General features: G+C 39.8%; 2 protein-coding genes across 2 annotated transcripts; one reads left to right on the top strand and one right to left on the bottom strand.

Moving 5' to 3' along the window:
* Window positions 1-791: 791 nt before the first annotated feature.
* On the bottom strand, window positions 792-11,999 carry ccdc85ca (coiled-coil domain containing 85C, a). The gene is made up of 5 exons (XM_086160882.1): window positions 11,285-11,999; window positions 4,919-4,998; window positions 4,164-4,280; window positions 2,924-3,022; window positions 792-1,853 (listed from the first exon to the last, which is right to left on the bottom strand). Exons 1-5 carry the CDS (start codon window positions 11,958-11,960, stop codon window positions 1,764-1,766), a joined length of 1,062 nt encoding a protein of 353 aa, XP_086017008.1. The 5' UTR covers window positions 11,961-11,999; the 3' UTR covers window positions 792-1,763.
* An 806-nt stretch (window positions 12,000-12,805) lies between these two features.
* Window positions 12,806-24,076, top strand: hhipl1 (HHIP-like 1). The gene is made up of 9 exons (XM_086160881.1): window positions 12,806-13,247; window positions 13,830-14,476; window positions 14,629-14,772; window positions 15,688-16,016; window positions 16,542-16,668; window positions 18,942-19,087; window positions 19,211-19,292; window positions 20,317-20,399; window positions 20,483-24,076. The coding sequence occupies exons 1-9, from the start codon at window positions 12,954-12,956 to the stop codon at window positions 21,046-21,048; spliced, it is 2,418 nt and encodes an 805-aa protein (XP_086017007.1). The 5' UTR covers window positions 12,806-12,953; the 3' UTR covers window positions 21,049-24,076.
* Window positions 24,077-24,491: the final 415 nt, after the last annotated feature.

Below are 24,491 nucleotides of genomic sequence, written 5' to 3'. Positions count from 1 at the left end.
TGATTGAGTGGATGGCTGTTTCTCTGTACATATGGACCTGTCATTGATGAGTAATCAGTCCAGGGTGACTGATAAGCATGATATTGCAGTTGTACATGACTTGAAATTACATATGTATCTAATCCTAACTCTCCCCTTACAGCACTGTCTCACTGGTACAGTCCCAAAACTTGCTCTTAACATGGACTTGGTGGGCACACTTTCATATGTCATGTCTGCAGGGAAATCCAGTATTTAGTGTTTTTCTGTTCTTGTGTTAAAATCCATCAATCTCCTGGCAATCTTTTCAAAAATAATATTAGAGAATTATGTTGAGGCGACTGTGATGGAGAAAATAAAATTAAAATTAAGATTAAAATTAAAATGTGCTTGATAGAAAGAGAACTAGCAGAAATATTCCAATTACACATAAAAATTATCTTTACTTTTTCTCCTTCCAATTGACGATCCAGCCGACTCACCACTGTTAACTTGCATTAATAGTAATAGTATAGAGTTTCTATTAAACCATACTCATAACACAAGACAATATAACTGTGATACTTGGATGCACATCTTAATGAGAAATGGATGGCCTCAGTCCTGAAGTATTAGTTTGATGACTTAGGAGACTCAGAAAGGCATCATGATTCTCCCCTTAGTCACTCCTCATAGCTTGTTTAAGTACAGGGCTCCACTTGGAATCTGCAGTGATTTAGGTCATTAACTCTTTGAATTCTTAAAAAGTAAGAATGATAACAGATATTGTTGATTTAACATACAAAGGGCAGGCATGCCTCATGAGGCCAAGAAAGATGAACTCTGTAAAAAAAAAGTTTGGATTGTGACGCAATATGTTTTATAGAAGTCTTTAATGACCAACTTCACAGAAGTCAACTGTCACTCAGACTTTGAACTCCACAGTACAACAGCCTCAGTGAATAGATATGAAGAGCTCGCAGCTTCTTATTTGGTGGGAAATTTGATTCTGATGGTAATGTCCAATGGCTTCTTTGTCACATCTTATCGTGGCAAGTTATCGTTGACTTACTTTCTCCCCTTGAAGACGTTCCACCTTGCATCTGAGAGGTCTCTTCAGTTCTATTACTTCACTTGCTCCATGCTTCGTCTATGTCATCAAGTTATAGTCAGGGGCTGCTTGAATGTTGATTGAATGAGCAATTTTTTTCTTCTTGTCCATTTCCAAAATGACTTCAAATATAGAGATTTTTTTTTTGTTATTCTACTTACACGCTGAAAACATACCTCCTAACCAAGCACTACCCCACTAATCGCACTTAGCCCCCCCACCCCCCAAAAAAAGAAAAAAAAAACAAGAAATTAATGTATGTATGTATATGGTTTTGAAATGGCTATTTGTTGGAGTGATCACTTCTGACTTCTGACTACTGGTACTTTGGATCTTTGATGACTGAATTGCACTTTTTGAGAGTCGCTTTGGATAAAAGCGTCTGCCAAATGACTAATGTAATGCAATTTACATTTGTACAATTTTTTTCTGCAATTAAAATCACCTTCAAATTGGATAAAGGGTAAACCTAAAGCAGCTCGACAACCATTTCTCACATGATTTTCCTCTGTTTGTGTCCCAGGTTGGTGCCTGCCATACTTCGCCAGTTTTATTTGTGTAGAACTACAACCTGAACCTCCATTATTGCTTATTTGAGGATGAGGAAGCTGTAATTGAAAAAATGAGGTGCCAAAAGTCTCATTCTGGGAAAATTCGCTGCTGCGTTTGCTCAGATACCCAATGGCTTTGACTACTATAATGGCCCTTTATTCTGGTTGCCTGCTAGATGTTGACGGATTGAAGGTTTGGTTCCAGTAACATCACCAAGCTTCCGCCAAACCACCTGAGGAGAAGAAACACACAATTTGAGCTATGGAATACAATGTGACTCCATGAAGGTGATGGAAAAAACATATAAATGACAGGTGAACACGTAAGTAGGGATTGTATAGATGAGTTATCAAAATTACTATCCATTCAGGACTTTACTTCTCAGAGTTTATCACATTTTCCACACACAATTTCAAAAGAACTGCATTGACGGAGCAATAAACCTGCATTAAGAGAGTGCTTATGAGAATGCAGGATACTGTGGTAGCTAATGAACAGTTTAGTTTACCCCACACTCATCCTGGGTTTTATGATAAAGTTTTCTAAAACACACCTTTGCGAAGAGAAGCACTCACCAGACAAAAAAAAGGAAGATTAGATAATGCAGAAAAAAAGTATTTTACAAATGCCCTCCTGCAACCTCGGTATATCAACATCAAAAGTCAAAGTGAAAGTCAACTTTAATGTCGATATTGCCATACGTTCACACATACAGAGCATTAAAATTAAACCCACAGCGCAAAAGTACAAAAAATAAATAATAAATTAATCAAATACATTAATATTTTGTCACTGAGAACAATAAAAAACACAGTATGGTCTGTGGGCACAAATAAAATGACTCTGTCAATCAGCAAATTCTAACATATTAAACATAACAGACATTGTGTGCATGCATGCTTGGATCTGTTTGTGAGTGAGAGGAGAGAAAAAATATAGGAGAAAGGGTGGAGCTAGGGTATCTGTGTTATGAATAGCCATTGTTGTTTCCTTAGGCCAAGAATTGAATGCATTGGACCATCAAAAGAGTGACCCCCCTCCTTCACACACACACACAGACACACACACACACAGGCACGCAGACAAGCGCACGTACACACACACAGGCACGCAGACAAGCGCACGTACACACACACACGCACATACGCACATTCACACACAAACACATCAAACACACACGCATATACACATACACACATTGACATACACACACATACACACACATACACACACACACACACACTATTAGTTGCGAGGGAGATAATGCATATTTACAGTTCTGAGTCAGACAGAGAAACCTACATTGCACATCTCTCGGACAATGGCCTTCTCTTTGTCACTAAGATCATGGTTATATTCCTGTACATGCTGCCTGTCCAGATTCTCATGGACCTCCAGAACCTACGCATGCACACGCACACACAAACACACACACACACACAAAGAAAGAAACAAACATACAGTATTTTGAAAAGTTTGATAATGCCATTACTTGTCATAATATGATTTTCAACTTTAAATTGAAATATAACTATTTCAACTATAACTATTTAAATATATCTTGAGCTCTACTGGCTTGATAGAAATGTAAGGCATGAAACTGTGTTCTCAAATTGTGACAAGTACAGTATCTCCTCACTTTCTTGCATTTAGTACCTCTTCTGCTTCTAAATGTCAAGTATAACTGGAGCCAGGCGAAGCTCCAGTTTTCTGGTATTCTTACAATGATGCAGATGGTATTTTTGGAATTAGTAGAACCTAAAAATTATCTCTTTAATCAAGGTATGTCATTTAACTCTCAGATCAAATATACCTTTCCAAAGGCCTATTTTTGAGAGTGGGACATTAGCCCCTTGGAAGGTCGCTGTAAGAGGGAAGCTGCAGTCTGTAAACAGTTTTTCATTCCAAAATAAAAATGCTGATCATACTGAGACTCTCTTAAGGAGCTACATTAGTTCACTGAGGGTCTGTACCTGTATTAATTGAGCAAAGACACTCAAGAAGTTAAAAGGTTGTGGAGGGCTACACCACATTAGACCCTTTGCTGTCACTCTAAACAATTATTAGATTCTGTCTGAGCAACTCAGGCAACTGTGAGCATGAGGAGTTTGCATATTAAAATGTGTACTGAACAGTTCCACTCGCGTTTTTGAATCAGCCAAACCAGAACAGAGACTTATCATGTATTGAATGTGAGGAATATTTACTAAGGGCAGAAAAGGTTATTAGTAATTGTAAGGTTCTTGGTTCAATCCTTGGGTTTTTCTACAGGTTATTTCAAGTGTCAATGAGCATTTCACTGAACACACGATTTCTTTCACAATCAATTTGTGAAGGTGTAAGCAAGCTGGAACCGTGTACACCAACCCTGACCAACAGAGTTTTAGCGTTTTGTAGAATTTTTGTTGAATGATCAGTAATCAAGAAAAGCCAAAGCATCACCAAGCAGCTCTAATCACTCAAAACATGTTATAAGCAATGCTAATTATATTCATTTGGCCTGAGATGACAGATACTGATTCAAAGGCGAGATAGAGTGTACCTTCATGGCACTGACAACGACCTCTGGTTTCTGCTGAGGTGGGAGGTAGATTCCTGGGGACGCGGGTTCGCTGGATGTGCTTCGAGCAGCAGCCACGGAAGATTTATACTGTTCATACTTTGTGTCATCGCCCAGTAAACAAGACAGAGAGAAAAGCAGAGCAGAAAAATAAAGATTGGAGCAAATCTAATGCCCTTCAAATGAACTCCAACGATCCTGTTGAAGGGGACAGACACTAGAGACTCTGAGAGGAAGCGGCAACCCTGCTGATGCAAGTATGTATTCTGATGGGGGACAGGAGGAGCCATAGACCTGCTGTGTTTGCAGTAAAACAGAACTGGATCAATTGATGAGTCTGGACAGGTTCGACAAAAAGGTGAGATGGGGTGGCCTTCATCAGTGAATGCCCTTAGATTTCTGTCAGGTCTGTCCAATTGTAAGCACTAATGACTTTGACACAATGAATATATTGGGGCATGATCTATTTGGAAGTTAGAAGCAACCAAAGCATTACATAAACCTCAGGTATTTGGTGTTCCAGTGACAGTCAAGTTAGACTATTATTAAACAATTATAGTGTTTTCTTCAACATTGTGATCGTAGTTTCAATTAGTTAATTCACAACAAATCTCATATATTTACTGTACAGAACAGTCTTTTTTTTTTTTTTTTTTTTTTTTCAAAAGGGGGTCAGCAGCAAACCTACATCACACCTTTTGTGACAAGACTGAAGCCTTGAAACTGGCTGAGCTTACCTGGAACAAAAGCTGCTTGTTTTCATCCTCCAGCATCCTCACTTTGTTCTCCAGTAGTCTGATATAACTTGGCCCTGCATCTAAAGGGGGGGAAAGAAAGTTTTTATTAGGGTTGTGATTTCTCAAATGATTTTTCGACATCCTATTTTTTCTTTTTTATTAATTTAAGCAAACATTCTGAATGATCCCTCTTGGCTTCAGATTGTCTGTACAGTGCGAAACGGTAAACAGCATATCATTCTACTTGCACCTATGGTGCAAATAGAATGATACGCTATTAAACGATAGATAATTTCACAGAGAGTCTGTGATTACATAGAATAATCAGTAAACTTCAATTTAATCTTTAATCTTTCCAAACATAGAACATTGATATGTGCAATCTGTCTTTACAACTCAAACCAGTGTGCACAGACAGGTATACTTACTGCAAAACTCCTTTTTAAAAACAAACATAAGCAACCATCAAGTCATGGTATGACTGTCAAAATCACTCAAGTCCAGTCGCAGGTTTAAAAGATATAGCCATGTATGCTCTGTATGGTGTTGTGTGTTCAAATAGATTAAAAGCTTTTTTAAAAGGTGCTGTCAGGCATAGTACACAAGCATTTCTGTGACAAAGTTACTCTGTCTCAACTCAATGCTAGCAAAATAAATAAATGAATAAAAATACATAAGTAAACCACAGCATTTAAAAAGTAATTCATATCCAGCAAAAAAAAAAAAATAGATAGTGCAGTCAAGTTCTATTTCAAAGAACAGAAATTATTAGACCAATTATTTTAAAGGCTGTAACTCAAAACTCCCATCTTTCCCATGCATCCTTCACAATTATCACACTTATTTGGCTTCTCTGGCACCACATGGTTTATTACGACTCCTTGGTTTTGTTGAAATGCTTGAATGTCAGGAAACCTGTGCAGACAAGATTGAAATGAACACAAAAAGGAACACAGGAGCGGTGTGGAGGTGCAGGAGGTACAGCAATCGTCTTTGGAACTGAACAATTCTGGTTCGATTCCCAGCTCCGTCTCGTGTGTCGAAGTGTTGTTGAGCAAGACACTGAATCCGTAACTGCTCCCCTGGCGCTGGTGGATGACAGCCTACTGCTCATGGTTCATCCATGATGGGTTAAAGGCAGAGAACAAATTTCCCCAGGCAGATTAGTAAAGGACAAATTATCATAAAACACATAGCCTAGCACAGAGCCCATGACCAACGGGGATCAAATGACATGTTTGTGGATTTGGATAATGCTCAGCCAATGGTTATATTACCTGGCAATGAATACATTTGACTTCATATGCTGGTAAGGACATGGTATTCATTGGACCTATCCAGCATTGGACATCTTGTCTTATGACATAATTGTGATGGAGTGTCTTGCTGCTGGGGATTCATTGTAATCCATACTTAAGTGCTGCAAGGAGCTATTGCCCTATCTAACTCATTTTAGTATCAGTTTCTATCCCTGAGTGAAATATTACACAACAGTTGAAATTCAAATTGTGTTGGGACGTTAAAAAACTAGGCATTTAATTATTTTCCCACAACACCACATAACTTTTGTTCTCAATGTAACTTGCACTGCGAATTTGGAAACCCATTTTTTTAAATTACACTTTAAAGAGGACAATGAAGAACTTAAATTGAACTCACTGTTATTCGACACTGCTAGGAACAGTCAGTTACCCCCTGGTTTTCAGCAGAAATACATTTACTTTTTTTATCAGGCAATTTGAGTCCAAAGCAATATGAGGCACATATTTTACCGATACATTTAGAGCCGTGCAAGCTGTAGCCTCTCGCCAATGCACAGCCTCAGATCATCAGACAGGAAAGCTGAGGAATGATTTCAATTACAGTGAAAACACACACACACAAAGTATGCACTCATGCACACAGTTGATTTAAAGCTCATTTCAATGATGAATCACTGAGCTGCATTGTTCCGTACATCCTAACTCCCGGCCATTGTAAAAGTAAACTGAGCTATCCACATTCTTCAAGGCTTAACAGTGTATATTATTAGGATGGGGACCAAAACATTTGCACAAAGTGGTGAAAGAGTAATTTGATGTCCTTAGTCTTGACCATACTGGTGTTTCAGGAATCGTGTACAGCATTTACAGCCAGGAATTCTGCATCTTCACAGCATCTTATTTACCATGAAGGCATACATCACGTAACCCTGCAAGACCAGACAAGGTTCTGTCACATGTCTGCACTTCGGTACAGCCCAATGGGATTTTTCCCACCTTACACCTGTTTGCTAATTTCATGCCTCAACATCAGCCCGTCTGCTCAATGTTAGCGGCCTGGCTACACGTGTCTGAAGCACATGGATTGAATGGTGCTGTGCAGTTGCCCTGTCTGTTGACACATATTGTAAACTGGATACAAAGCTCCAGTTCAACAAAGTTTCCACTTCTTACCATTGGTGCCTCAGACTGAAATGCTGCCATTTGAGCCAAAGTGTATTTGATAGTTGAGGACATGATGTTGAATGCATTATATTAGAAATGTTATTCTTATTTGACTCAAAAAATGCACTATAATTGTTTCCCCCTGCTTGACTTTTTCATAAAAGTGTATTCCCTCCATTATGTATGCAGGACTGTCAAGACTCCTGCAAAACCAGCTTTACTGAAGCCTGTGATGATAGTCCAGCGCTCATTTTTATAGCTAAGGTTATTGTCTTCCATCTCTTGAAGATGAAGGAGAGGAGGAGGGTTCTCACGTTTTTTTTCCTGAGAAATCATTTCCCAGTACTCTCCTAGGGCCACGGCAGCATCAATCCTAGTGTAACAGACACTAATATGTTCCTCTCCGTGAAAGGGCTGAGACAAGGCCAGTCTCTCCTCGGGATGGAGAGCTCCATAATTTTCCAATCAAATATTCTACTGTTTATTCTGTGTTTTATTCAGAAAAAAAAAAAATGTAAAGCAGCACATGAGAACATTTTCTGTAAAATGTGCAACTGACTGGTTTTCCTTATGTATGTGTATCATAGTTTTTTAATGTGTGTTCCATAAAACCAACAACAAACGTCCACAGGCAGTGCCGTTTGAAAGCTAACATGAACCATAAAATAACAGATGTTTCGAATCAAAATGGCATTTTGCTTCTTTCTCATATTCCAAATGATTTCCATGGCTGGAGGACTACTCAACTCTGCAAATCTGAAAAAGAATAAACTCAGGTTTAATTAGCAAAGACAATAAAACCAACTGTTTGTGTTCTCATGGGAGTTTGTGATGTTCATCTCACCCAAGTATTATAGAAGCATAATGGAGAAACATGGCCAACTCTCACGTCTTTGGAAATTGCATTGCGATAAATTGAGCTTTTTGAGACCCATGTGTTAAAGTTGGAATAACCAAATAAAAAAACGGATATTGGTGGCTGGAGGATACTCATCTACATGTATAATGGGCAGAGACACACTGCTTTGCTTTCCCATCAGCAGAAAATTCATGTTACAGAAACATGCTTGTTCCCCCATTGAGGGTTTTTCATTGCTCCACAAAGAGCTTCTTATGCTTCCTCATTAACATGACAACAACGCCTTTGTCTCCATCAGATGTTGTAAAGCCACTGTGTGTACGTGCAGACACCCTCAAGTAAAAATGCACATTCTTTCATGCAAGATAATTAGTAACAAATTGATATTATAGAAGAACACATATGAGCAAATGAATTCCTTTTCTTCTTTTTTCTCACAGGGTTTCATTCTTATCTTCAATATAAACCTAAATCTTTTAGCACCAAAAGGATACCTATTTTTATTTCCTCCCACAGTCCAAAAACTTGCAGTAGAGACATTGGAGATCTTAAATAGCCCGGATGTGAAGTGAGTGAGTGAATGGTTGTTTGTCCCTCTATGTTGTGTGAATGAGAGAGTGAATGGTTATACGTCGCTGTATGAGGATTAAATGAGAGAATAATTTTCCACATTGATTAAATCTCATTAATCTGTTCTACAGCCCCAAAAACATACTTTTTAAAAACATTTTTATGGGTTTATGTGTGGCAAAAAACATCAGAAAGGCATTAAATATAACAGTAATTATTACTGTTTTTCTGGTCTTTTTATCTCTTCTTTGTGTTGTTTGAATTTGTTCAGTGGCTGGTTGGGTAAGCCATGGACCAAGCTGTCTTTCATTAATCCTTTTCATTAAACAGTAACTTTTCTACTTCTTCTAAGACTTGAAACCTTTGCTTCGCTAACACTCGTGACACTATTAACCACATCGGCTGATTATAGCGCATCTTCTTTCTTTGGGGGGGTACAGATGTAGCCATGTCGTAGTGCACGTCGAGATCAGTGACACAAACACCGCTCTCATGTTAAGCTATTATTTCCTCTCTTCAGATCTATTCGATGATGCTCAGGCTTCTTAACACTGCTATCACTGACATGAATGAGAGAGTGATTGCTTGTACAGTATGTCTTTATTTGACATATTCATAAGAGAATTAGTGATTGTAATTCACTTTATGAGGCCTTGAAATCAACTGTCCAGTTTCCCCTCTCCCATACCCAATGACAGCTGGGATAGAAGATGTGGTATAGATAATGAACGAATTAATGTATGAATGAATTAATAAAAAAATCGTAGGACCTTTGAGAGTCAACACAGGCTATGCTGCAATGAAAAAGGTAAAAATGTGACTGTAAAGAAATTCTAGCCATAAAGGTATATTCTTTTGCTGCATTACTTTTACAGTCATTAAAAGAATATATTCATGTACACAAACTTCGGACTTTGCCTGGCGTCAACCCCTTTGAACACCTTTACGGTGCTGAGGCTCAATTGGATGCAGTTAGACCACAGACGCATTTAACACATGCTCTCTGATGTTCCAGACTGTTAAGCAGAGCATTTCAGTTGAGGTGGCTGTTTCATGTTACCAACTGGAAAAAATGCATGACTGGATCACCAATGCCATGGTTATTGCTTGTGGTATTTGCAGAACAATTTCTTTGCTCTTTCTCAGCATTATGTTCACCAAATATTTGCACTCGGCCTTTGCAAATCCAGAATAGTGAAATTGGGGCTGAGTTCTACCTCTGTGTGTCCCATCTTTTGATCTTGACATAAAACCAGTAGTAAATTTTCGTACCCGTGTACATGTCAAATATAAAACCAAAGGGTGTTTAGGTGCATTATCTATTCATTCCAATCTTAATGCAGAACAGAAAAGCTTGCGCCACCAGCATAGCTCAGGCCCAAGTTCAATGTTTATGCTGTGCTTTTAAAGGGTGCTAGAGTCAGACAAATTTATGCAACTTGGCAGGTCAACAAAGCGCCACCATTATGCATTTACATACAATTAAGCTCTCAGCAGCACAAACAATATATTACTGCAATAAAAAATAAATCCCAGCTGCTTCACTTTGGGCGGCATTGGAGTATTCCTGCTGATTCTCTAAATGGTCTGCTTGTGTTTTTTTTGGTCAGCATGTGTTTATAATTGTGAAATACCCTGCATTGAGTTGCTGTAATAGAAAAGAGAAATGAGGCACCCCACAAGGAAGCGTGCCACAAGCAACTGCAGTGTGATTTCAAAACGTGTTTAGAACATTAAATGGGATCACCGTGTATGCAATTTTTCTCCGGACTTGTTTTTTTTCCCCTCAACCAATATGTTGTTTCTTTAACGATTCTTAATAAAGATTAACGGATCAGCTTTGGTTGACTCTTAATCTCTCTGGTCGTAATTCTGCTAAAAATACTCTCATAAGCAAGACCGTTGCATTTCAAACAGCTTCAGTTCACGATATAACTTGTAAGTTTTGCACACAACTTTGGTTATAACAGTAACATTGGATAGCACAATGCTCTTGTCCATTACATTTCCTCCTAAGACCAACATTTTGGGTCGACTTTATTATGTTCCATGAAAATTGAGGCCAAGTGTCCCCGTTACCCCCATCATGTCAAAAAAATTATTTGTTTTAATTTATTGTTTTTTTTTTTTTTTTTAATCAGGTCAAAAAAAAGAAATGAAAAACTAACAAGATCTCGGGTCTTGGGAGGATATATGCATATATAAATTGTTTACCCAATAAGTAAACTTATTGAGTGCTTGATTTTGATATCTTTTCTGCCACGAGCTGAAGCTGTAGAAAGAATTGATTGCAAAATCATGGAAAGGAAAATGTTATTGATTATTGGCAGTTTCATCCGAAGTCTATAGATGCCCAGGTTGAAAGGCTCCATCCTCAAGACTAAGAGGCCTTGGAGAGGTGTGAGATCCAGGAGTATCAACAACTACTAACTGATGCAAACAGGATTGTGCTGGATGAAGCTCAAACACTGGACTGCAGGAGTTGTGAAATTAAAGAGGACAAGTACTCACCACCACCCAGTGCGGTGGAAACTCCTTTCTTGAAGTGAGGAGCGCAAAGATCGTCCATGGATCTTCTCAGAGGAGAGCTCTTGTCCTCGGATGCTTTGTGTAAATGGCTCTGCTGGTGTTCGGGACTTCCGACGCTTCCGGTGCTGGACGTGCTGCTCCCGTCCCCGACGTCCCGCACCGGCCCCGGGCCGTTCAGACTGCACTGGCTGTCGATGGAGCTCCTGGACCCCGCGCCGTTCCTCTCCTCGTCTATCATGAGGATGATCTCCTTCAGCTCCATGTTCTCGGTCCTCAGCTCCTCCTGGTTGCTCTCCAGCTCGGCCAGCTTCTGCTGGTAGAAGCCGATGTCCCTCCACAGCACGCCGGCCGTGCAGCGGCCGAAGCGCTGCCATTCCCGGGACACCTTCTTGCCCTTCTGCCGGTCGTCGTCTAGGAAACAGCACAGCTCCCGGAGTTCCAGGACGTCATCCTGCAGTTTCTGGTTGACCTCTTTCAGCCTTCGGATCTCGTGCAGGTGGACCTGCAGCCTCCGGTTCACGTCCTTCATCATATTTCCGTGCTCCAGCATCATGTCCATGTTGCGGTTCTCCAGCCTCCTCAGCCTGCGTACCAGCTCCTCCTTGCCCAGCATCAGCAGCTCCTCGTCGGACAGGTGGCTCGCCTCCACTGCGTCCATTTGCCCGGGGATTTATTCTTCTTTTTTTTTGAAAAGAAAAAAAAAATCTTTTTTTTGGGGGGGGGGGGCGATGGTAAAGCAACCCCGGCCGATTCTCTACTGGACCCGCGATCGCGGGCTCGTCATTCCAGAGGCGGGGTGGGAAGCAGTCGCGCCGGCCAGCGAGCGGTCCGTCGAGGGGAGGGGTCACCAAGGTAGTGGAGGAGGGTGAGGGGTGTGTGTGTGTGTGTGTGTGTGTGTGTGTGTGTGTGTGTGTGTGTGTGTGTGTGTGTGTGTGTAGGGGGGGGGCGGCGTAGTCACCAGCACAACCCATATGGGTTGGAATTCACACAAGTCATACTATTTCAACTAGTGAAGTTTTATGAATGGGATGCTGTATCTATCTATCTATCTATCTATCTATCTATCTATCTATCTATCTATCTATCTATCTATCTATCTATCTATCTATCTATCTGTCTCCATCCATGCTGGGGGTCCCCAGTTTTCAATGGTATTTAATAATAGTGGTAATGGCGCCCTCTGCTGGCATAAATATGAAACAACAGCCCACGGAGCTCCAAGATGTCATACTGCAGAACTACAAAGGAGAGCGGCCCTCTTCGGAAAAACTAAAAAAAATAAAAAATAAATAAAAATGTCGTAAAAAAATGACAGATGGCATCAATTAGTCTCTTATTCTAAATATCTCGTTGATGGTAAATATTGTCGAGATTCCTGTCTGTTTCCCCAAATGTCACTGATGTAACTGTCCTTCCTTTAGCTTCCTTCCGTCTTCCTTGCAGATGCAGCGGGTTCTGCGCTCGACGCTGCAGCCAGACAGCGATCGGATGGGTGGGGGGGAAACAGAAACACAACACAACGCAGCACTGCACGCCGTACACGTCACGGGGTGAAAGCAGCGCACGATCGGAACTGGAGCAAAGTGCACAACGAGAATACTGGGACTTCGCTGCTCTCGGTTGTCGTCTATGGTGTCCAACGCACGCCATCATGCCGCGGTTTACTCGCAAAGCCGTGGCTCTCTTGCGGCTCTCGACGACACTTCTTGCGTGTTTGGGTTCTTTGTGGTTCGCACCTGCCAACTCCCACCCGCAATGTTTGGATTTTAAACCGCCTTTCCGACCGCTAAGGGAGTTGGAGTTTTGCGTCATGTACAAGGAATTCGGTTGCTGTGATTACCAGAAAGACCAGGAACTGATGAGCAGATATTACCAGATCATGGATCACTTCGACAACCAGGGTTACGCCAACTGTGCGAGTTTCGTGGTGGACTTGCTTTGCCAGGTAGGATTTTTTTTTGGTCAAAGGTCACTTGGCTCCTTCCAAACATCTCCATCAGGCATGGCACTGCAAAGCCAGATTAGATCGACCTGTAATTTGATCATCCTTAACAAAAAAAGTGGTACAATCAAGCGATGCAGTGTAGTCCCCCCATTCGAAAATTAGGGGCAAATACTTATCAGCTGAACAATCACAGACCGCCAGGGAAAATCATTTTATTTCTACATGCTTAGACTTATATGATTGAGCAACCCCCATGGAAGGTTTCTCATTTTCTGATTGTAATTCTTATCATAAATGCTACAGGTTAAGTAACAGAGCTTGTCCTCTTGATAATTTAACACCGGCAATGCATGTAGATGGCATGATCCTGTGCCCTGCGTGTCAACATGAAAGTATGATTCCTAGCAGAGGTTTTGGGCACAGCGACCTGTCCTGTCAGTGTAAATCCTGAACAGTTTATTCCCCTCTAGTGCTTCCAGTATATGGTGTTTCACCACCTGCACATCCGTTGACCTATATTTATTCATCCATCTCATTGCTCCGTCTTCTGTTTTTTTTTTTGCCTCTTAATCATTTGCACAGGAATGCTCCCCTTATGCTGCTCACCTCTTCGATGCAGAAGACCCCAGCACCCCAATACGGACCATCCCCGGCCTTTGTCCCGATTACTGCTCCCAGTTTTGGACAAAGTGCCACTCCACCTTACCTTATCTGTCCAATGACCCGCACATAGCCCGACTCAAAGAAGACCAGGCGGGTCTCTGTCAGTACCTTAAGCTCGATGATGTGGACTACTGCTACCCACATCTCCTGAGCAACCAGAAGCTCACACAGAACCTTGGAAGGGTTCAGTCAGATTTCGACGGCTGTCTGCAGCTGTGTCTTCAAGAAGTGGCCAACGGTCTCCGTAACCCGCTCGCCATGGTGCATGCGAATGACGGAACACACCGGACTTTCGTGGCCGAACAACTGGGCTTGGTGTGGACGTACCTTCCTGACTGGTCCAGACTTGAGAAGCCATTTTTAAACATTAGCAAAGCTGTTTTAACCTCATCATGGGAAGGAGATGAGAGAGGCTTCCTGGGATTGACCTTTCATCCCAAGCACAAATACAATGGCAAGCTGTATGTGTACTACTCAGTGGAGGTAGGTCTGGATGAAAGGATCAGGATCAGTGAGTTCCGTGTGTCAGCCCATGACATGAATGTGGTGGATCATGGCTCGGAGCGGTGGGTATGGACTATTTGTAATGATTGGAAACATTGAACACATTTATGCTAACAACATTTTTACTGTCTATGCACTCAAGCAATACCGCTCACTAGTGATGATTAATACCTGCTCTTTATTTATGTCTTTTTTTCATCTTCCCTCTTTCTAGGGTCATTCTGGAGATCGATGAACCTGCGTCCAATCACAACGGAGGCCAACTGCTATTCGCTGACGATGGATACTTGTACATTTTCACAGGGGATGGTGGGATGGCAGGAGATCCATTTGGGAAATATGGAAATGCTCAGAACAAGTAAGATCAACAATATTAAGTGTATGGCACCATAGTCCTTGGTTTGATCCCCACGGGAGGGGGGCTCTCTGTGTGGAGCTTGCATGGGCTTCTTCCGGGTTCTCCAATGTCCACCAGTTTCCACCACCCATGGTCCAAAAAGGTTCGTAGGTGACCCTAAATTGCCCAAACACGTGAATGAGAGAGTGGAAAAAAAGGAATGAATGTATGTATGTATGTTTATGGTTCTGAGATGGCTATTTAGTTGAGTGGTCACCTCTGACTTCCGACTACAGATCTTCCGTGGCTGAATTGTACTTGTAAGTCGCTTTGGATAACAGCGTCTGCCAAATTACTGTAATGTAATGTAAAAATGTAATGAATGGTTGTGTGTCTTTATTTGTGGCCCTCTGTTTGACTAGTCCAGGGTGAACTCTGCTTCTTGCCCAATGTTGGGATAGGCTTCAGCCCCTTCGTGATCCTGACTGCGGGATATGTGACACAGATAATGAATGAATGAATGAATCCATCATCCATCCATCTTCTGCCGCTTATCCTGCACTCAGGGTCGCGGGGCCTATCCCAGCTGTCATGGGGCGAGAGGCAGGGTACACCCCGGACTGGTCGCCGGCCAATCGCAGGGCCACATGCAAATACAGATATTCATTCACTCATTTTCCGAAAAAAAAATTTCCAATTAACCTACTGCATGTTTTTGGAATGTGGGAGAAAACCGTAGAACCTGGAGGAAACCCATGCAGACGCTGGGAGAACATGCAAACTCCACACAGAAAGGAATCAAACCAGGGTCCTTTGTGCTCTGAGGCCGAACCAATCTGTTTTACAGATTAAATAGTTATAAGTTATACTGTACTCAGTCTTTCTGTTGAATTATTGACATAAGCAATGTGTCTTTTGTTCTTTTGGGTCAATTAGGTCAGCTCTGTTGGGTAAAGTTCTTCGTATAGATGTGGATGACAATGAAAGAGGCCCGTTGTACAGGATCCCTCCAGACAATCCCTTTATACACGAGCACCAAGCACGTCCAGAGGTTTACGCTTATGGTGTCCGCAATATGTGGAGGTGCTCTGTGGACCAGGGAGACCCTCGGACCAGAGAGGGCAAAGGCCGGATATTCTGCGGAGATGTGGGCCAGAACAAGTTTGAAGAGATCGACATAATCGAGAAAGGGCAAAACTACGGTTGGAGAGCCAAAGAAGGCTTTTCCTGCTACGATAAGAAGCTTTGTGCCAACAGGTCACTTGGTAAGCTGTGATGACTACATTCATATTGTGTTCCACCAGCGAAACATAGGTTTTTATCAAAACAAACAAACAAGAAAAAAATGATACTGTTTCCAAGAACAAAAATCCCTTTCGGTTCAGATAAAGTCTCTTGGTAGGCTGTACTTGAATGAGTACTGACAGAGATCAGGTCGCTTCTTTTGTAGATGTTAAAAAGTCAAAGTGGTTCTTTGATTAAAAACCCCCCACTAACATATTATACTATTTCATCTACTCGTAAGCTGGTTGTTAATGCACAGGTCATACTATATATTATAATACAATACAAACTAAGTTACAACTTTGGAAAATTGTATCAACTTTTAACCAAATACTGCAATACCTTCATTGGGCAGCTGAAACTGAAAAAAATCCTGCAGTTAGAAATCACTTTAAGATATTTTTAAAACCAAAACATGTAAGTTTATAAATGATAATCCTGAAGTATTCTGTAATTTTAAAATCAATTTAGAGACACACCAAAATATTGACCTGGATTTTCCACAGATGACGTCCTGCCCATTTATGCGTACCCTCACAAGATGGGTAAGTCAGTGACTGGTGGCTATGTCTACCGAGGTTGTGAATATCCTAACCTAAATGGCATGTACATATTTGGAGACTTCATGAGTGGGTAAGTTTGACCTCAAAAGTGATCCATTTTATTTTCATTTTTTTATTTTATTATCTCATCACAACCCTTTGTCCCAGACAGCTAAGACAGCAAAGTAAAGTTTTGGTTGTTTGTTTGTTTTTTTTTGTTAGTTTTTTTGCACAAATACATCAGGTCTTTTATAAATTGCCAATTTCAGCCCCAGAAATTTTGAGCTGCATTTAATTTTTGCAGCAACTGTGTTGCCATTCCTCCTAAATTCATCCAACAGGAACACTGCTTAATGTCTCCATATGAGGGAAATGCAACATCTTCTGTTTGTAACAAAGATGAGGGAGTTAATGTGTTGATGTTTATCATGCTTCTGGGTGGAAATGCAAATACGTGTCGATGAAAAAGGTTTACTTGCACAGCAGCTGCTTCAGAATACAGTAAAATGTCCATCTGCAAGTGTTTTATCAAATTGATCAAAGAGACAGCAGCTGGAGAGTTAACTGATACTGGTAACCAACAAACAGCTGGGTTGTTATGGATAATGCACCCCTGGCTGCATCTTGTTTGGTCCAGGCCTGGCCTCTGGTATGTGATTAAACACTTTGCTCTTCAAGTAGTCTTTATTTACTTTTTTCAGTTTAAAAAAAAACCTGGTTAAAGATTTATTTGAAGTCTGGTTTACTTTATCGTATTTAATAGTTGTATTGTTTATAGAAAAATGTTGAATGGAGACCAAAATGCCTTAATTACCTTTCTTCTAATTCAGCAGATTAGCTCTTTAAGGAATGGAGTTGGAATGGAATATGTTTTTTTTAACATATTGGTGAAAAAGGAACATTAAATGTTGACATGTCTATTTAAAAAAGACACCTTAATGCACCTAAAAACATGTACATTAACTGTACTATTTTTCTTACCACCAACACCATCCAGTTGAAATGAAGTGTGAGTACAGTTGTAGGCAAGGCAAAAAAAGTAAAACTACAACCCACAATAAAAGCAATACTTAGGATTGTAAGTAAAGCCTTTCAGATAATAGTATGCAAAAATGCAGGGTTAGATTTGCAGATCAAATTTTTAAAAGCCACATTAGGAGGCATAATAAAATTATTGTATAGAATAATAATAATTATATAAACATAAGTCCAAGTGTGATCAGCATTGAGGCAATTTCATGAAACCTCATTGGAAAATTTGGACCTCTCTGTGAACCCATCAGACACTGTCTAGTCAGTAAAATGAAGCAGCATTGGTGACTGGATGTTCATAAATCCAGAACATTTCAGCCAGGAGGAAAATCCACATGTTTATGCAGCCTTCTTTCCAGTGTATTTTTCTTTTAAACAAATTATTCATAGTCCAGGGACCATCTTTAAAAATAACTGTCTGTACAGGACATGTCTTTTTAATTTAGCATGTCTGACATTATGGTGGATCACATTATGCAAACATGGGCACAGGACAGACAACATATTCTCATACTCCAGTGTGAATAGATTTGTAACTAAGGAACAATGGTGAAAGTTGTCAGAACAACAGTACGGTCACGCCATGCTTACTTAAACTAGCGAGACAGTGGAGGTAGTCAGATGCAGTCGGTTGAAGGCTGAGTAGCCCACTGATTTACAGTACATGATGTCACTGCTTTCCGCACCTGTTTCCTTTTGCAAAGGTCCACCGGGTTATATATAGTTAGAATTAGTCATTCATCAAACAGCTGGATTTGATTTGTAACCTGGAACAAAGTCTATTTTAAGATGTGTTTTTAGAAAAGCAAGGCAGAATCGAGACACCGTTCCATTATTTAAAAAGAATATATACATAGTTTGTTGGATGAGTTTGTGTAAAGAATGATTAATGTTATTGTAAAGCTTCAAATATGTAATGATGCAATGAATAATAGCCACCTTTCAGAGTATGTTGTCCTGTCAGGTACACTTCAGGCCAAAAAATGAAAGATTCATTACCATTTTTTACTGTATATTCCATTTAGTTATATGGGTTTGCTCTCTCCTTGCAACTTCCATATATCTACATAATAGCCTTCCTAGGGGATTGACACAGCTGAGACCCCCCACAGAGCAGATTAAACTGTACAATACTGACAAAATAAGTGACAGTGATCAAGTAATACAAAGAAAGGTTGTGGTTTGGCTAAAATATGTTTGCAGTAAATGCAGGTTATGCTGGTAAACTGAGGTAATTCTGTAGCAGAACCAGTTTACTATATAGAGGGAGTTGGTCAGGTTGATTCAACTAATGATTTAACTGAGTAAAACCACCTGTTGTTTATGTTGCAGGCGCCTGATGAGTTTGAAAGAGGACCGAAATACAGGACAGTGGATATACAACGAGATCTGCATGGGGCTGGGTTTGACCTGTGCTTTCCCTGGACTTATCAACAACTACCACCCATACATCATATCTTTCGCTGAGGATGAAGCCGGTAATGATGCGACACAAGTCCAAACTCAAGTGGATATGAAACATGAAGTTACTCATGTAACTGCATGACAAACAACAATCATTTTTACAGAGAAACTTTTATCATGATGTTTCTTTCTCTCAGGTGAGCTGTACTTCTTGTCGACCGAAATACCAAGTGCTACATCCCGCACAGGAGTTGTTTATAAAGTGGTGGATCCCTCAAGGTGAATCTATGCACATGTTGCTCCTCATTTCACTTTTACAACACCAAGGAATGTTCTGTTATATTTCGATATCTCACTCTAGATTAGGTCTTCTTTTTCGATTCCTTTTGGCTTCTCCCTTCAAGGGTTTCCACACTAAATAATTCCCCTCCATCTAACCCTATTCATGGCATCCTCTTTCCGCATACTCCATTAATCTCTTCTTCAATCTTCCTTCAATCTTCCTTCAAGCCTCCAGGACCAGCAGTTCCAACCTCAACCCTCTTCCGCCAATATATTCACTATCTGTACTCTGTACATGTCCAAACCATCTCGGTCTTACTCTGTCTCCAAAACATCAAACATGTAATCTCCCTCTGTTTGACTCATTTTTGATCCTATTCATCCTAATCACTCCCTAAGAGAACCTCAGCATCTTCATCTCTGTTATCTTTCACTGTGTTTCCCGTCTTTTCCTCAATGCCATGCTGGACTCACAAGCATGTTGTACACCTTAGCTTTCACTCTGCTGATGTTCTTTTATCACACGTTACCCCTGACACTTTTCTCTACCCATTCCAACCTGTTTGAATGCATTTCTTCACCTCTTTTCCTTACTCTCAATTATTCTGAACTGTGACCCTAAGCACTTAAATCCTCCAATTTCTTTAACTCAACTCCCTGAAGCTTGATGATTTCCCTTTGGTCCCTCTCTTTCACACATATGTTCGGTCTTGCTGCGGCTAATCTTCATTCCCCTCTCCTCCAGTGCATACCTCCACCTCTAGATTTTCCTCCACCTGTTCCCTGCTCTCAATACAGACCACTGCCTCTATATAAATTGAAAAGTTGTCAAAAATTAATTTTGGCTTTGGAAATATGCAAACTCCACAATTATCAACAATCTGGTTGCTCTTTTGCCATGCCCTTAAATTATAAATCTTTCTTTCTCTCATTGCATTTCATAAACATCATGGCTAATGCTACATTTGTCCTCGAAGTTGATAATAATTGTCTTTAATTGATGTTCGATGTGTTCTTACAGACGGGCTCCACCACGACAATGTCACTATAACCCCCTCCCTGTTAGAGTGAAAAGTAACCTGATCAAGTTCGTTCCGCAGGAAAGTGAGTCTAAAACTACCACCTCCGATGAGACAATCTAATTTCACTTCATTCCCATCTGTTCATATCTGCCGTTCTTTCCACAGCATTAATCGGCATTGAGCTGGAGAGCCGAAACAAACCTACGCCGCAACCCACGGTTTCATATGACTGGCTACAAGAACTAATTGATCGTTTGGGTGAGCTGGGATTAGACTCCACCACCCCTTTTCCGATCCTAACCACCACCACCAAACCTCCCAGGCACACAAGACGGAGAGGCCAGCGCCGAAAGGGCAAACACAGAACTGCTCCGAACATCCAGAACGGAGCAGTGCGGCTCGTCGGCGATGTAGAGCGACGCAGTGACCGTGGACGCGTGGAGATCCACGTCAATGGCGAGTGGGGTTCCGTGTGCGATGATCTGTGGAACACCAAGAATGCTGACGTCGTCTGTCGGCAGTTGGGGTTCCACTATGCTCGGAGGGCGGTCAAGAACGCAGAGTTTGGCGAAGCGGAGGGACTGCGGATTCTCTTGGATGATGTTCAGTGTGAAGGGACAGAGTCCAGCCTGCTGAACTGCCAACACGCTGGTGTGGGAACACATAACTGTGCCCATTATGAAGATGCTGGTGTAATCTGTGGCAATGCAGACCACATTATAGAGATCTAAAAATGTGATTACAACCACAGAACTAATTGTTTAATTATATGCAGTAAGGTCCAGAAGCATTTGTACTGCAGTAACATAGATACAATTGTGCCTCTGTGCACCACAATGGATTTGAAATGAAGCAGTCGGTACCCGATCATGTGTTGGCTTTCACCTTTAATTGAATGTGTTTGACAAAATGATTATGGCCCAACGCAGATGGAAAAAGATCCAAAACATACTGTGAAAGCAACTCAGGAATTTTTCAATTTTAAGAAAGAATATTCTTCCCTTTGCAAGTCAGTCATCTAATCTCAACCCAATACAATATTACTTGTGTTTAATGATCAAACCAAAAGCAATCAGAACTTAATAAGCAAGAGCTTAAGGTGGCTGCATTGAAAACCAAGCAAAGGAAACCAGTTTCAGTAAAATCTGGGTCACAGGATTTTCTTTGTGTATTTATAATTGTCTTTTGTCTAATAATGTAATGAAAATCTAAAAAAAAGACCTGTGTATGGTATTAAATTTGTATTTTGTCTAGAAATCCCAAATATAACAATCTGATCATATTTATTTTTGTCATCATTTTCAATAGCAGGAGGAGGCCAACCAAATGCACTTGACAGCATTGTATTCTATTGAATTCAGTTAACAGAGCAATGATTTTATTACCTTTATTGACCAACTGTGTATTAATGTACAGTAACATGTAAACAAATTTTAATGTTCTGTGTCAGACAAAAAGTTTTTGAAGCAATTCATGGTTTCATTGAATGTATCAATGGTAAAGGATTAAAAAGATGCAACTTGTTTCAAAGGGAATTTTGCCACCAACAACACACATACACACACTAAATGTAAAATTGTGCGCTAATTTACTTATCCACCCATGTTCCGTTCAACTTAAAACACTTAAATGAGATATCTTTCGTTTTACCTCATAAATGTATGTCGTAAATATACAGGACTGTCTCAGAAAATTAGAATATTGTGATAAAGTTCTTTATCTTCTGTATTGCAATTACAATAACAAAAATGTCATACATTCTGGATTCATTACAAATCAACTGAAATATTGCAAGCCTTTTATCATTTTAATATTGCAGATTATGGCTTACATCTTAAGAAAACTCAAAAATCCTATCTCAAAATATTAGAATATCATGAAAAAGTATTTTTTGTTTTTTTAATTTCATTACAGAAGAAAAAGAACTTTATCACAATATTCTAATTTTCAGTCTTTTATATGCCTATTTTGGTATATTTTTCTAGAGCATCAAAAACTGTGGAATATGTAGACGGCTCAAGAAAAGTGAGTTAAACATTTCACTGGTTAAGACATTAGATAATAAATAATACAGTGTGATGACCAGGTATTAAAGTGTTTCTCCACAAGGCTCAATCATTTACAAAGAAAGAGTGGAAGTTTCTCTCATTTTGTGGAAAACTGGGCAAATTGTCCTGCAGTGTTAAAATGATGTAAATGTTTCTTTATGTGGCAATGGTGAAAGAGTCTATCAACAGCAACCGGTAGCTTTTGGCTTACTAAATCCCCCCAAAATATCAAAGTTGGGATGAAACTTTAAACTGACACAAAATGCCCACCGCAGTGAAAAAACACAACAACAAAAAAAAGGCTCTGTAAAGTATTGTAGTTAATCGTTAATAAAGACATTGCACTGCTGCATCTGGAAAGGCAGGTTAGAAATCTACAGTTCATATAATCAACCACCAAACCACCATCGACCTTCCAAATTGGAAAGCTGTGCTAAGGTCTGTCAAGTTTAGATTGTTATGGAAATGATTTGCATCATTTCGTCTGAGCCGAAATGGAAAGCGGAATACCTGGATTGATTAACATCAACAGCCAACATCCGTGCTAGTGTGTGGATATAATGGTGCCCAAAATGCACCTCTTTGACAGAATTTTTATTGAAATATATTTACAAGCTTTGGAAGTTTTGTACCAATCCATGTCTCTGGGCAGACAGCGTAAAATTTTATTTTATTTTATTTTTAGATGTCCCTGCGTATTACGGCATATATTACAATCGTGAGGCTTTGTATTAAAAAAAAAGGGAAAAAAGTAGAATGCTTGACCAGTCTTTCTCTATCCCAGGCATGTTACAAATTTGCCTCTTTACCTCTTTTTTTCTTAATATGTGTCAGCTTTCAAATTGATAATGTTTATAAAAACAATAAGATTTTTCATTTCATGTTTATACATTAATAAATTCTTTGCACGTTTGTTCGTGAAACAATACATTACATTTAATGACCATTTCAAAGATCCATGTGTGAATCATCACAAAGTCCTTTTTTTGTGATAAATAGTTCAATTTCAGGTCAACCATCATCGATTCATTTTTGGGTCATGCAATCACTCAAGAGAATGCCATTTTTAGGCTATATCACATTTACACAATTATGAAGTCGTATTTCATTTTTGAGAGCGTTATCTTTATCAAATGACTATGGAAAAAGTCACGCAACTAATGATTATGATGTTTTTCCTTGATTTTTTTATTGATACACTATATCATGAGCATATGATTGTTGTATTTTGTCCATTTTTTTCATTGACCCCTACAGGAGAGATCTTATACTTTATTATCTATAATTGGACAGCAAAACACTGAAAAACAGCAAAACAGTGTGAAACCACTGTGCTGCCCACTGAAAGTATTCTGTCAGTTAAGTTAATATTACTGTATAGAGTATCAGCATGTTAACAAAACATGTCAACCATACATTATTATTTTGGGCGGATTTTTTAAGGGTTTTTCATGAGAATCCAGTTATCAGATGTAGTTATTCATGTTATGTTTATAAAGTTACTTATGTTCTTATCCTTGTCATTTTGGTTGTCTATTCTTACCCTTGCTTTCTTTTTTTCCATTCTGTTGTCTATTCTTATCCTTGCTATTGTGGTTCACTCTCCTGTCTCTTTATTTGTGGATGTCTTTTGCTATCTTTTAATTGTTTCTCTATTCATATTTATTGATACTAAAACTGTTACGCTGCTGGGACTAAAGAATTTCCCCCCGATGGTGATCATTAAGAAATTTCTTTTATTGTCACATTCAGTTATACATAGAGCACAACATCAGCAAAATTTGACCTCTGCATTTAACCCATCATGAATTAACCACGAACTGAAGGCAGCTCAAGAACAGCACTCGGGGAGCAATTTAGGGTTCTGTGTCTTGCTCAACAATTCTTCAACAGGCTCGGAGGAACTGGGAATCGAACCAGAAATGTTCAGTTCCAAGGCTCTTCACCCTTGAGCCACGCCGCCCTAATACTGTAAAGCTTATTTTATCTTAATTAAAAGGCTCTATTAAACAAAGGTCTTCGCTCAACCGCCTCAATCTACTCATTATATAACAAACTCAGAACCACAATCAAGAATAAAAAATTGGAATAATAATAACTATTTTAATAAATAGCTTGTGCAACCT

Source organism: Fistularia commersonii, chromosome 15 (genome assembly GCF_037954325.1).
Source record: "Fistularia commersonii isolate RoL2024-O1a breed Wild chromosome 15, RoL_Fcom_v1.0, whole genome shotgun sequence".
In the NCBI taxonomy this organism is placed as follows: Eukaryota; Metazoa; Chordata; class Actinopteri; order Syngnathiformes; family Fistulariidae; genus Fistularia; species Fistularia commersonii.
This window is presented reverse-complemented; position numbering and strand designations above follow the sequence as displayed.

What these genes read in the sequence shown, in the direction of transcription:
- ccdc85ca (XM_086160882.1), bottom strand. Translation starts at nt 11,960, where the DNA reads ATGGACGCAGTGGAGGCGAGCCACCTGTCCGACGAGGAGCTGCTGATG. An exon ending in TTCCACCGCACTGGGTGGTG is followed by an intron (nt 4,999 to 11,284) that starts GTGAGTACTTGT and finishes CCCCCCCTTTAG; the next exon opens with ATGCAGGGCCAAGTTATATC. An exon ending in TCGTTGTCAGTGCCATGAAG is followed by an intron (nt 3,023 to 4,163) that starts GTACACTCTATC and finishes GTGCATGCGTAG; the next exon opens with GTTCTGGAGGTCCATGAGAA.
- hhipl1 (XM_086160881.1), top strand. Translation starts at nt 12,954, where the DNA reads ATGCCGCGGTTTACTCGCAAAGCCGTGGCTCTCTTGCGGCTCTCGACG. An exon ending in TATGGAAATGCTCAGAACAA is followed by an intron (nt 14,773 to 15,687) that starts GTAAGATCAACA and finishes TGGGTCAATTAG; the next exon opens with GTCAGCTCTGTTGGGTAAAG. An exon ending in TTGTGCCAACAGGTCACTTG is followed by an intron (nt 16,017 to 16,541) that starts GTAAGCTGTGAT and finishes GATTTTCCACAG; the next exon opens with ATGACGTCCTGCCCATTTAT.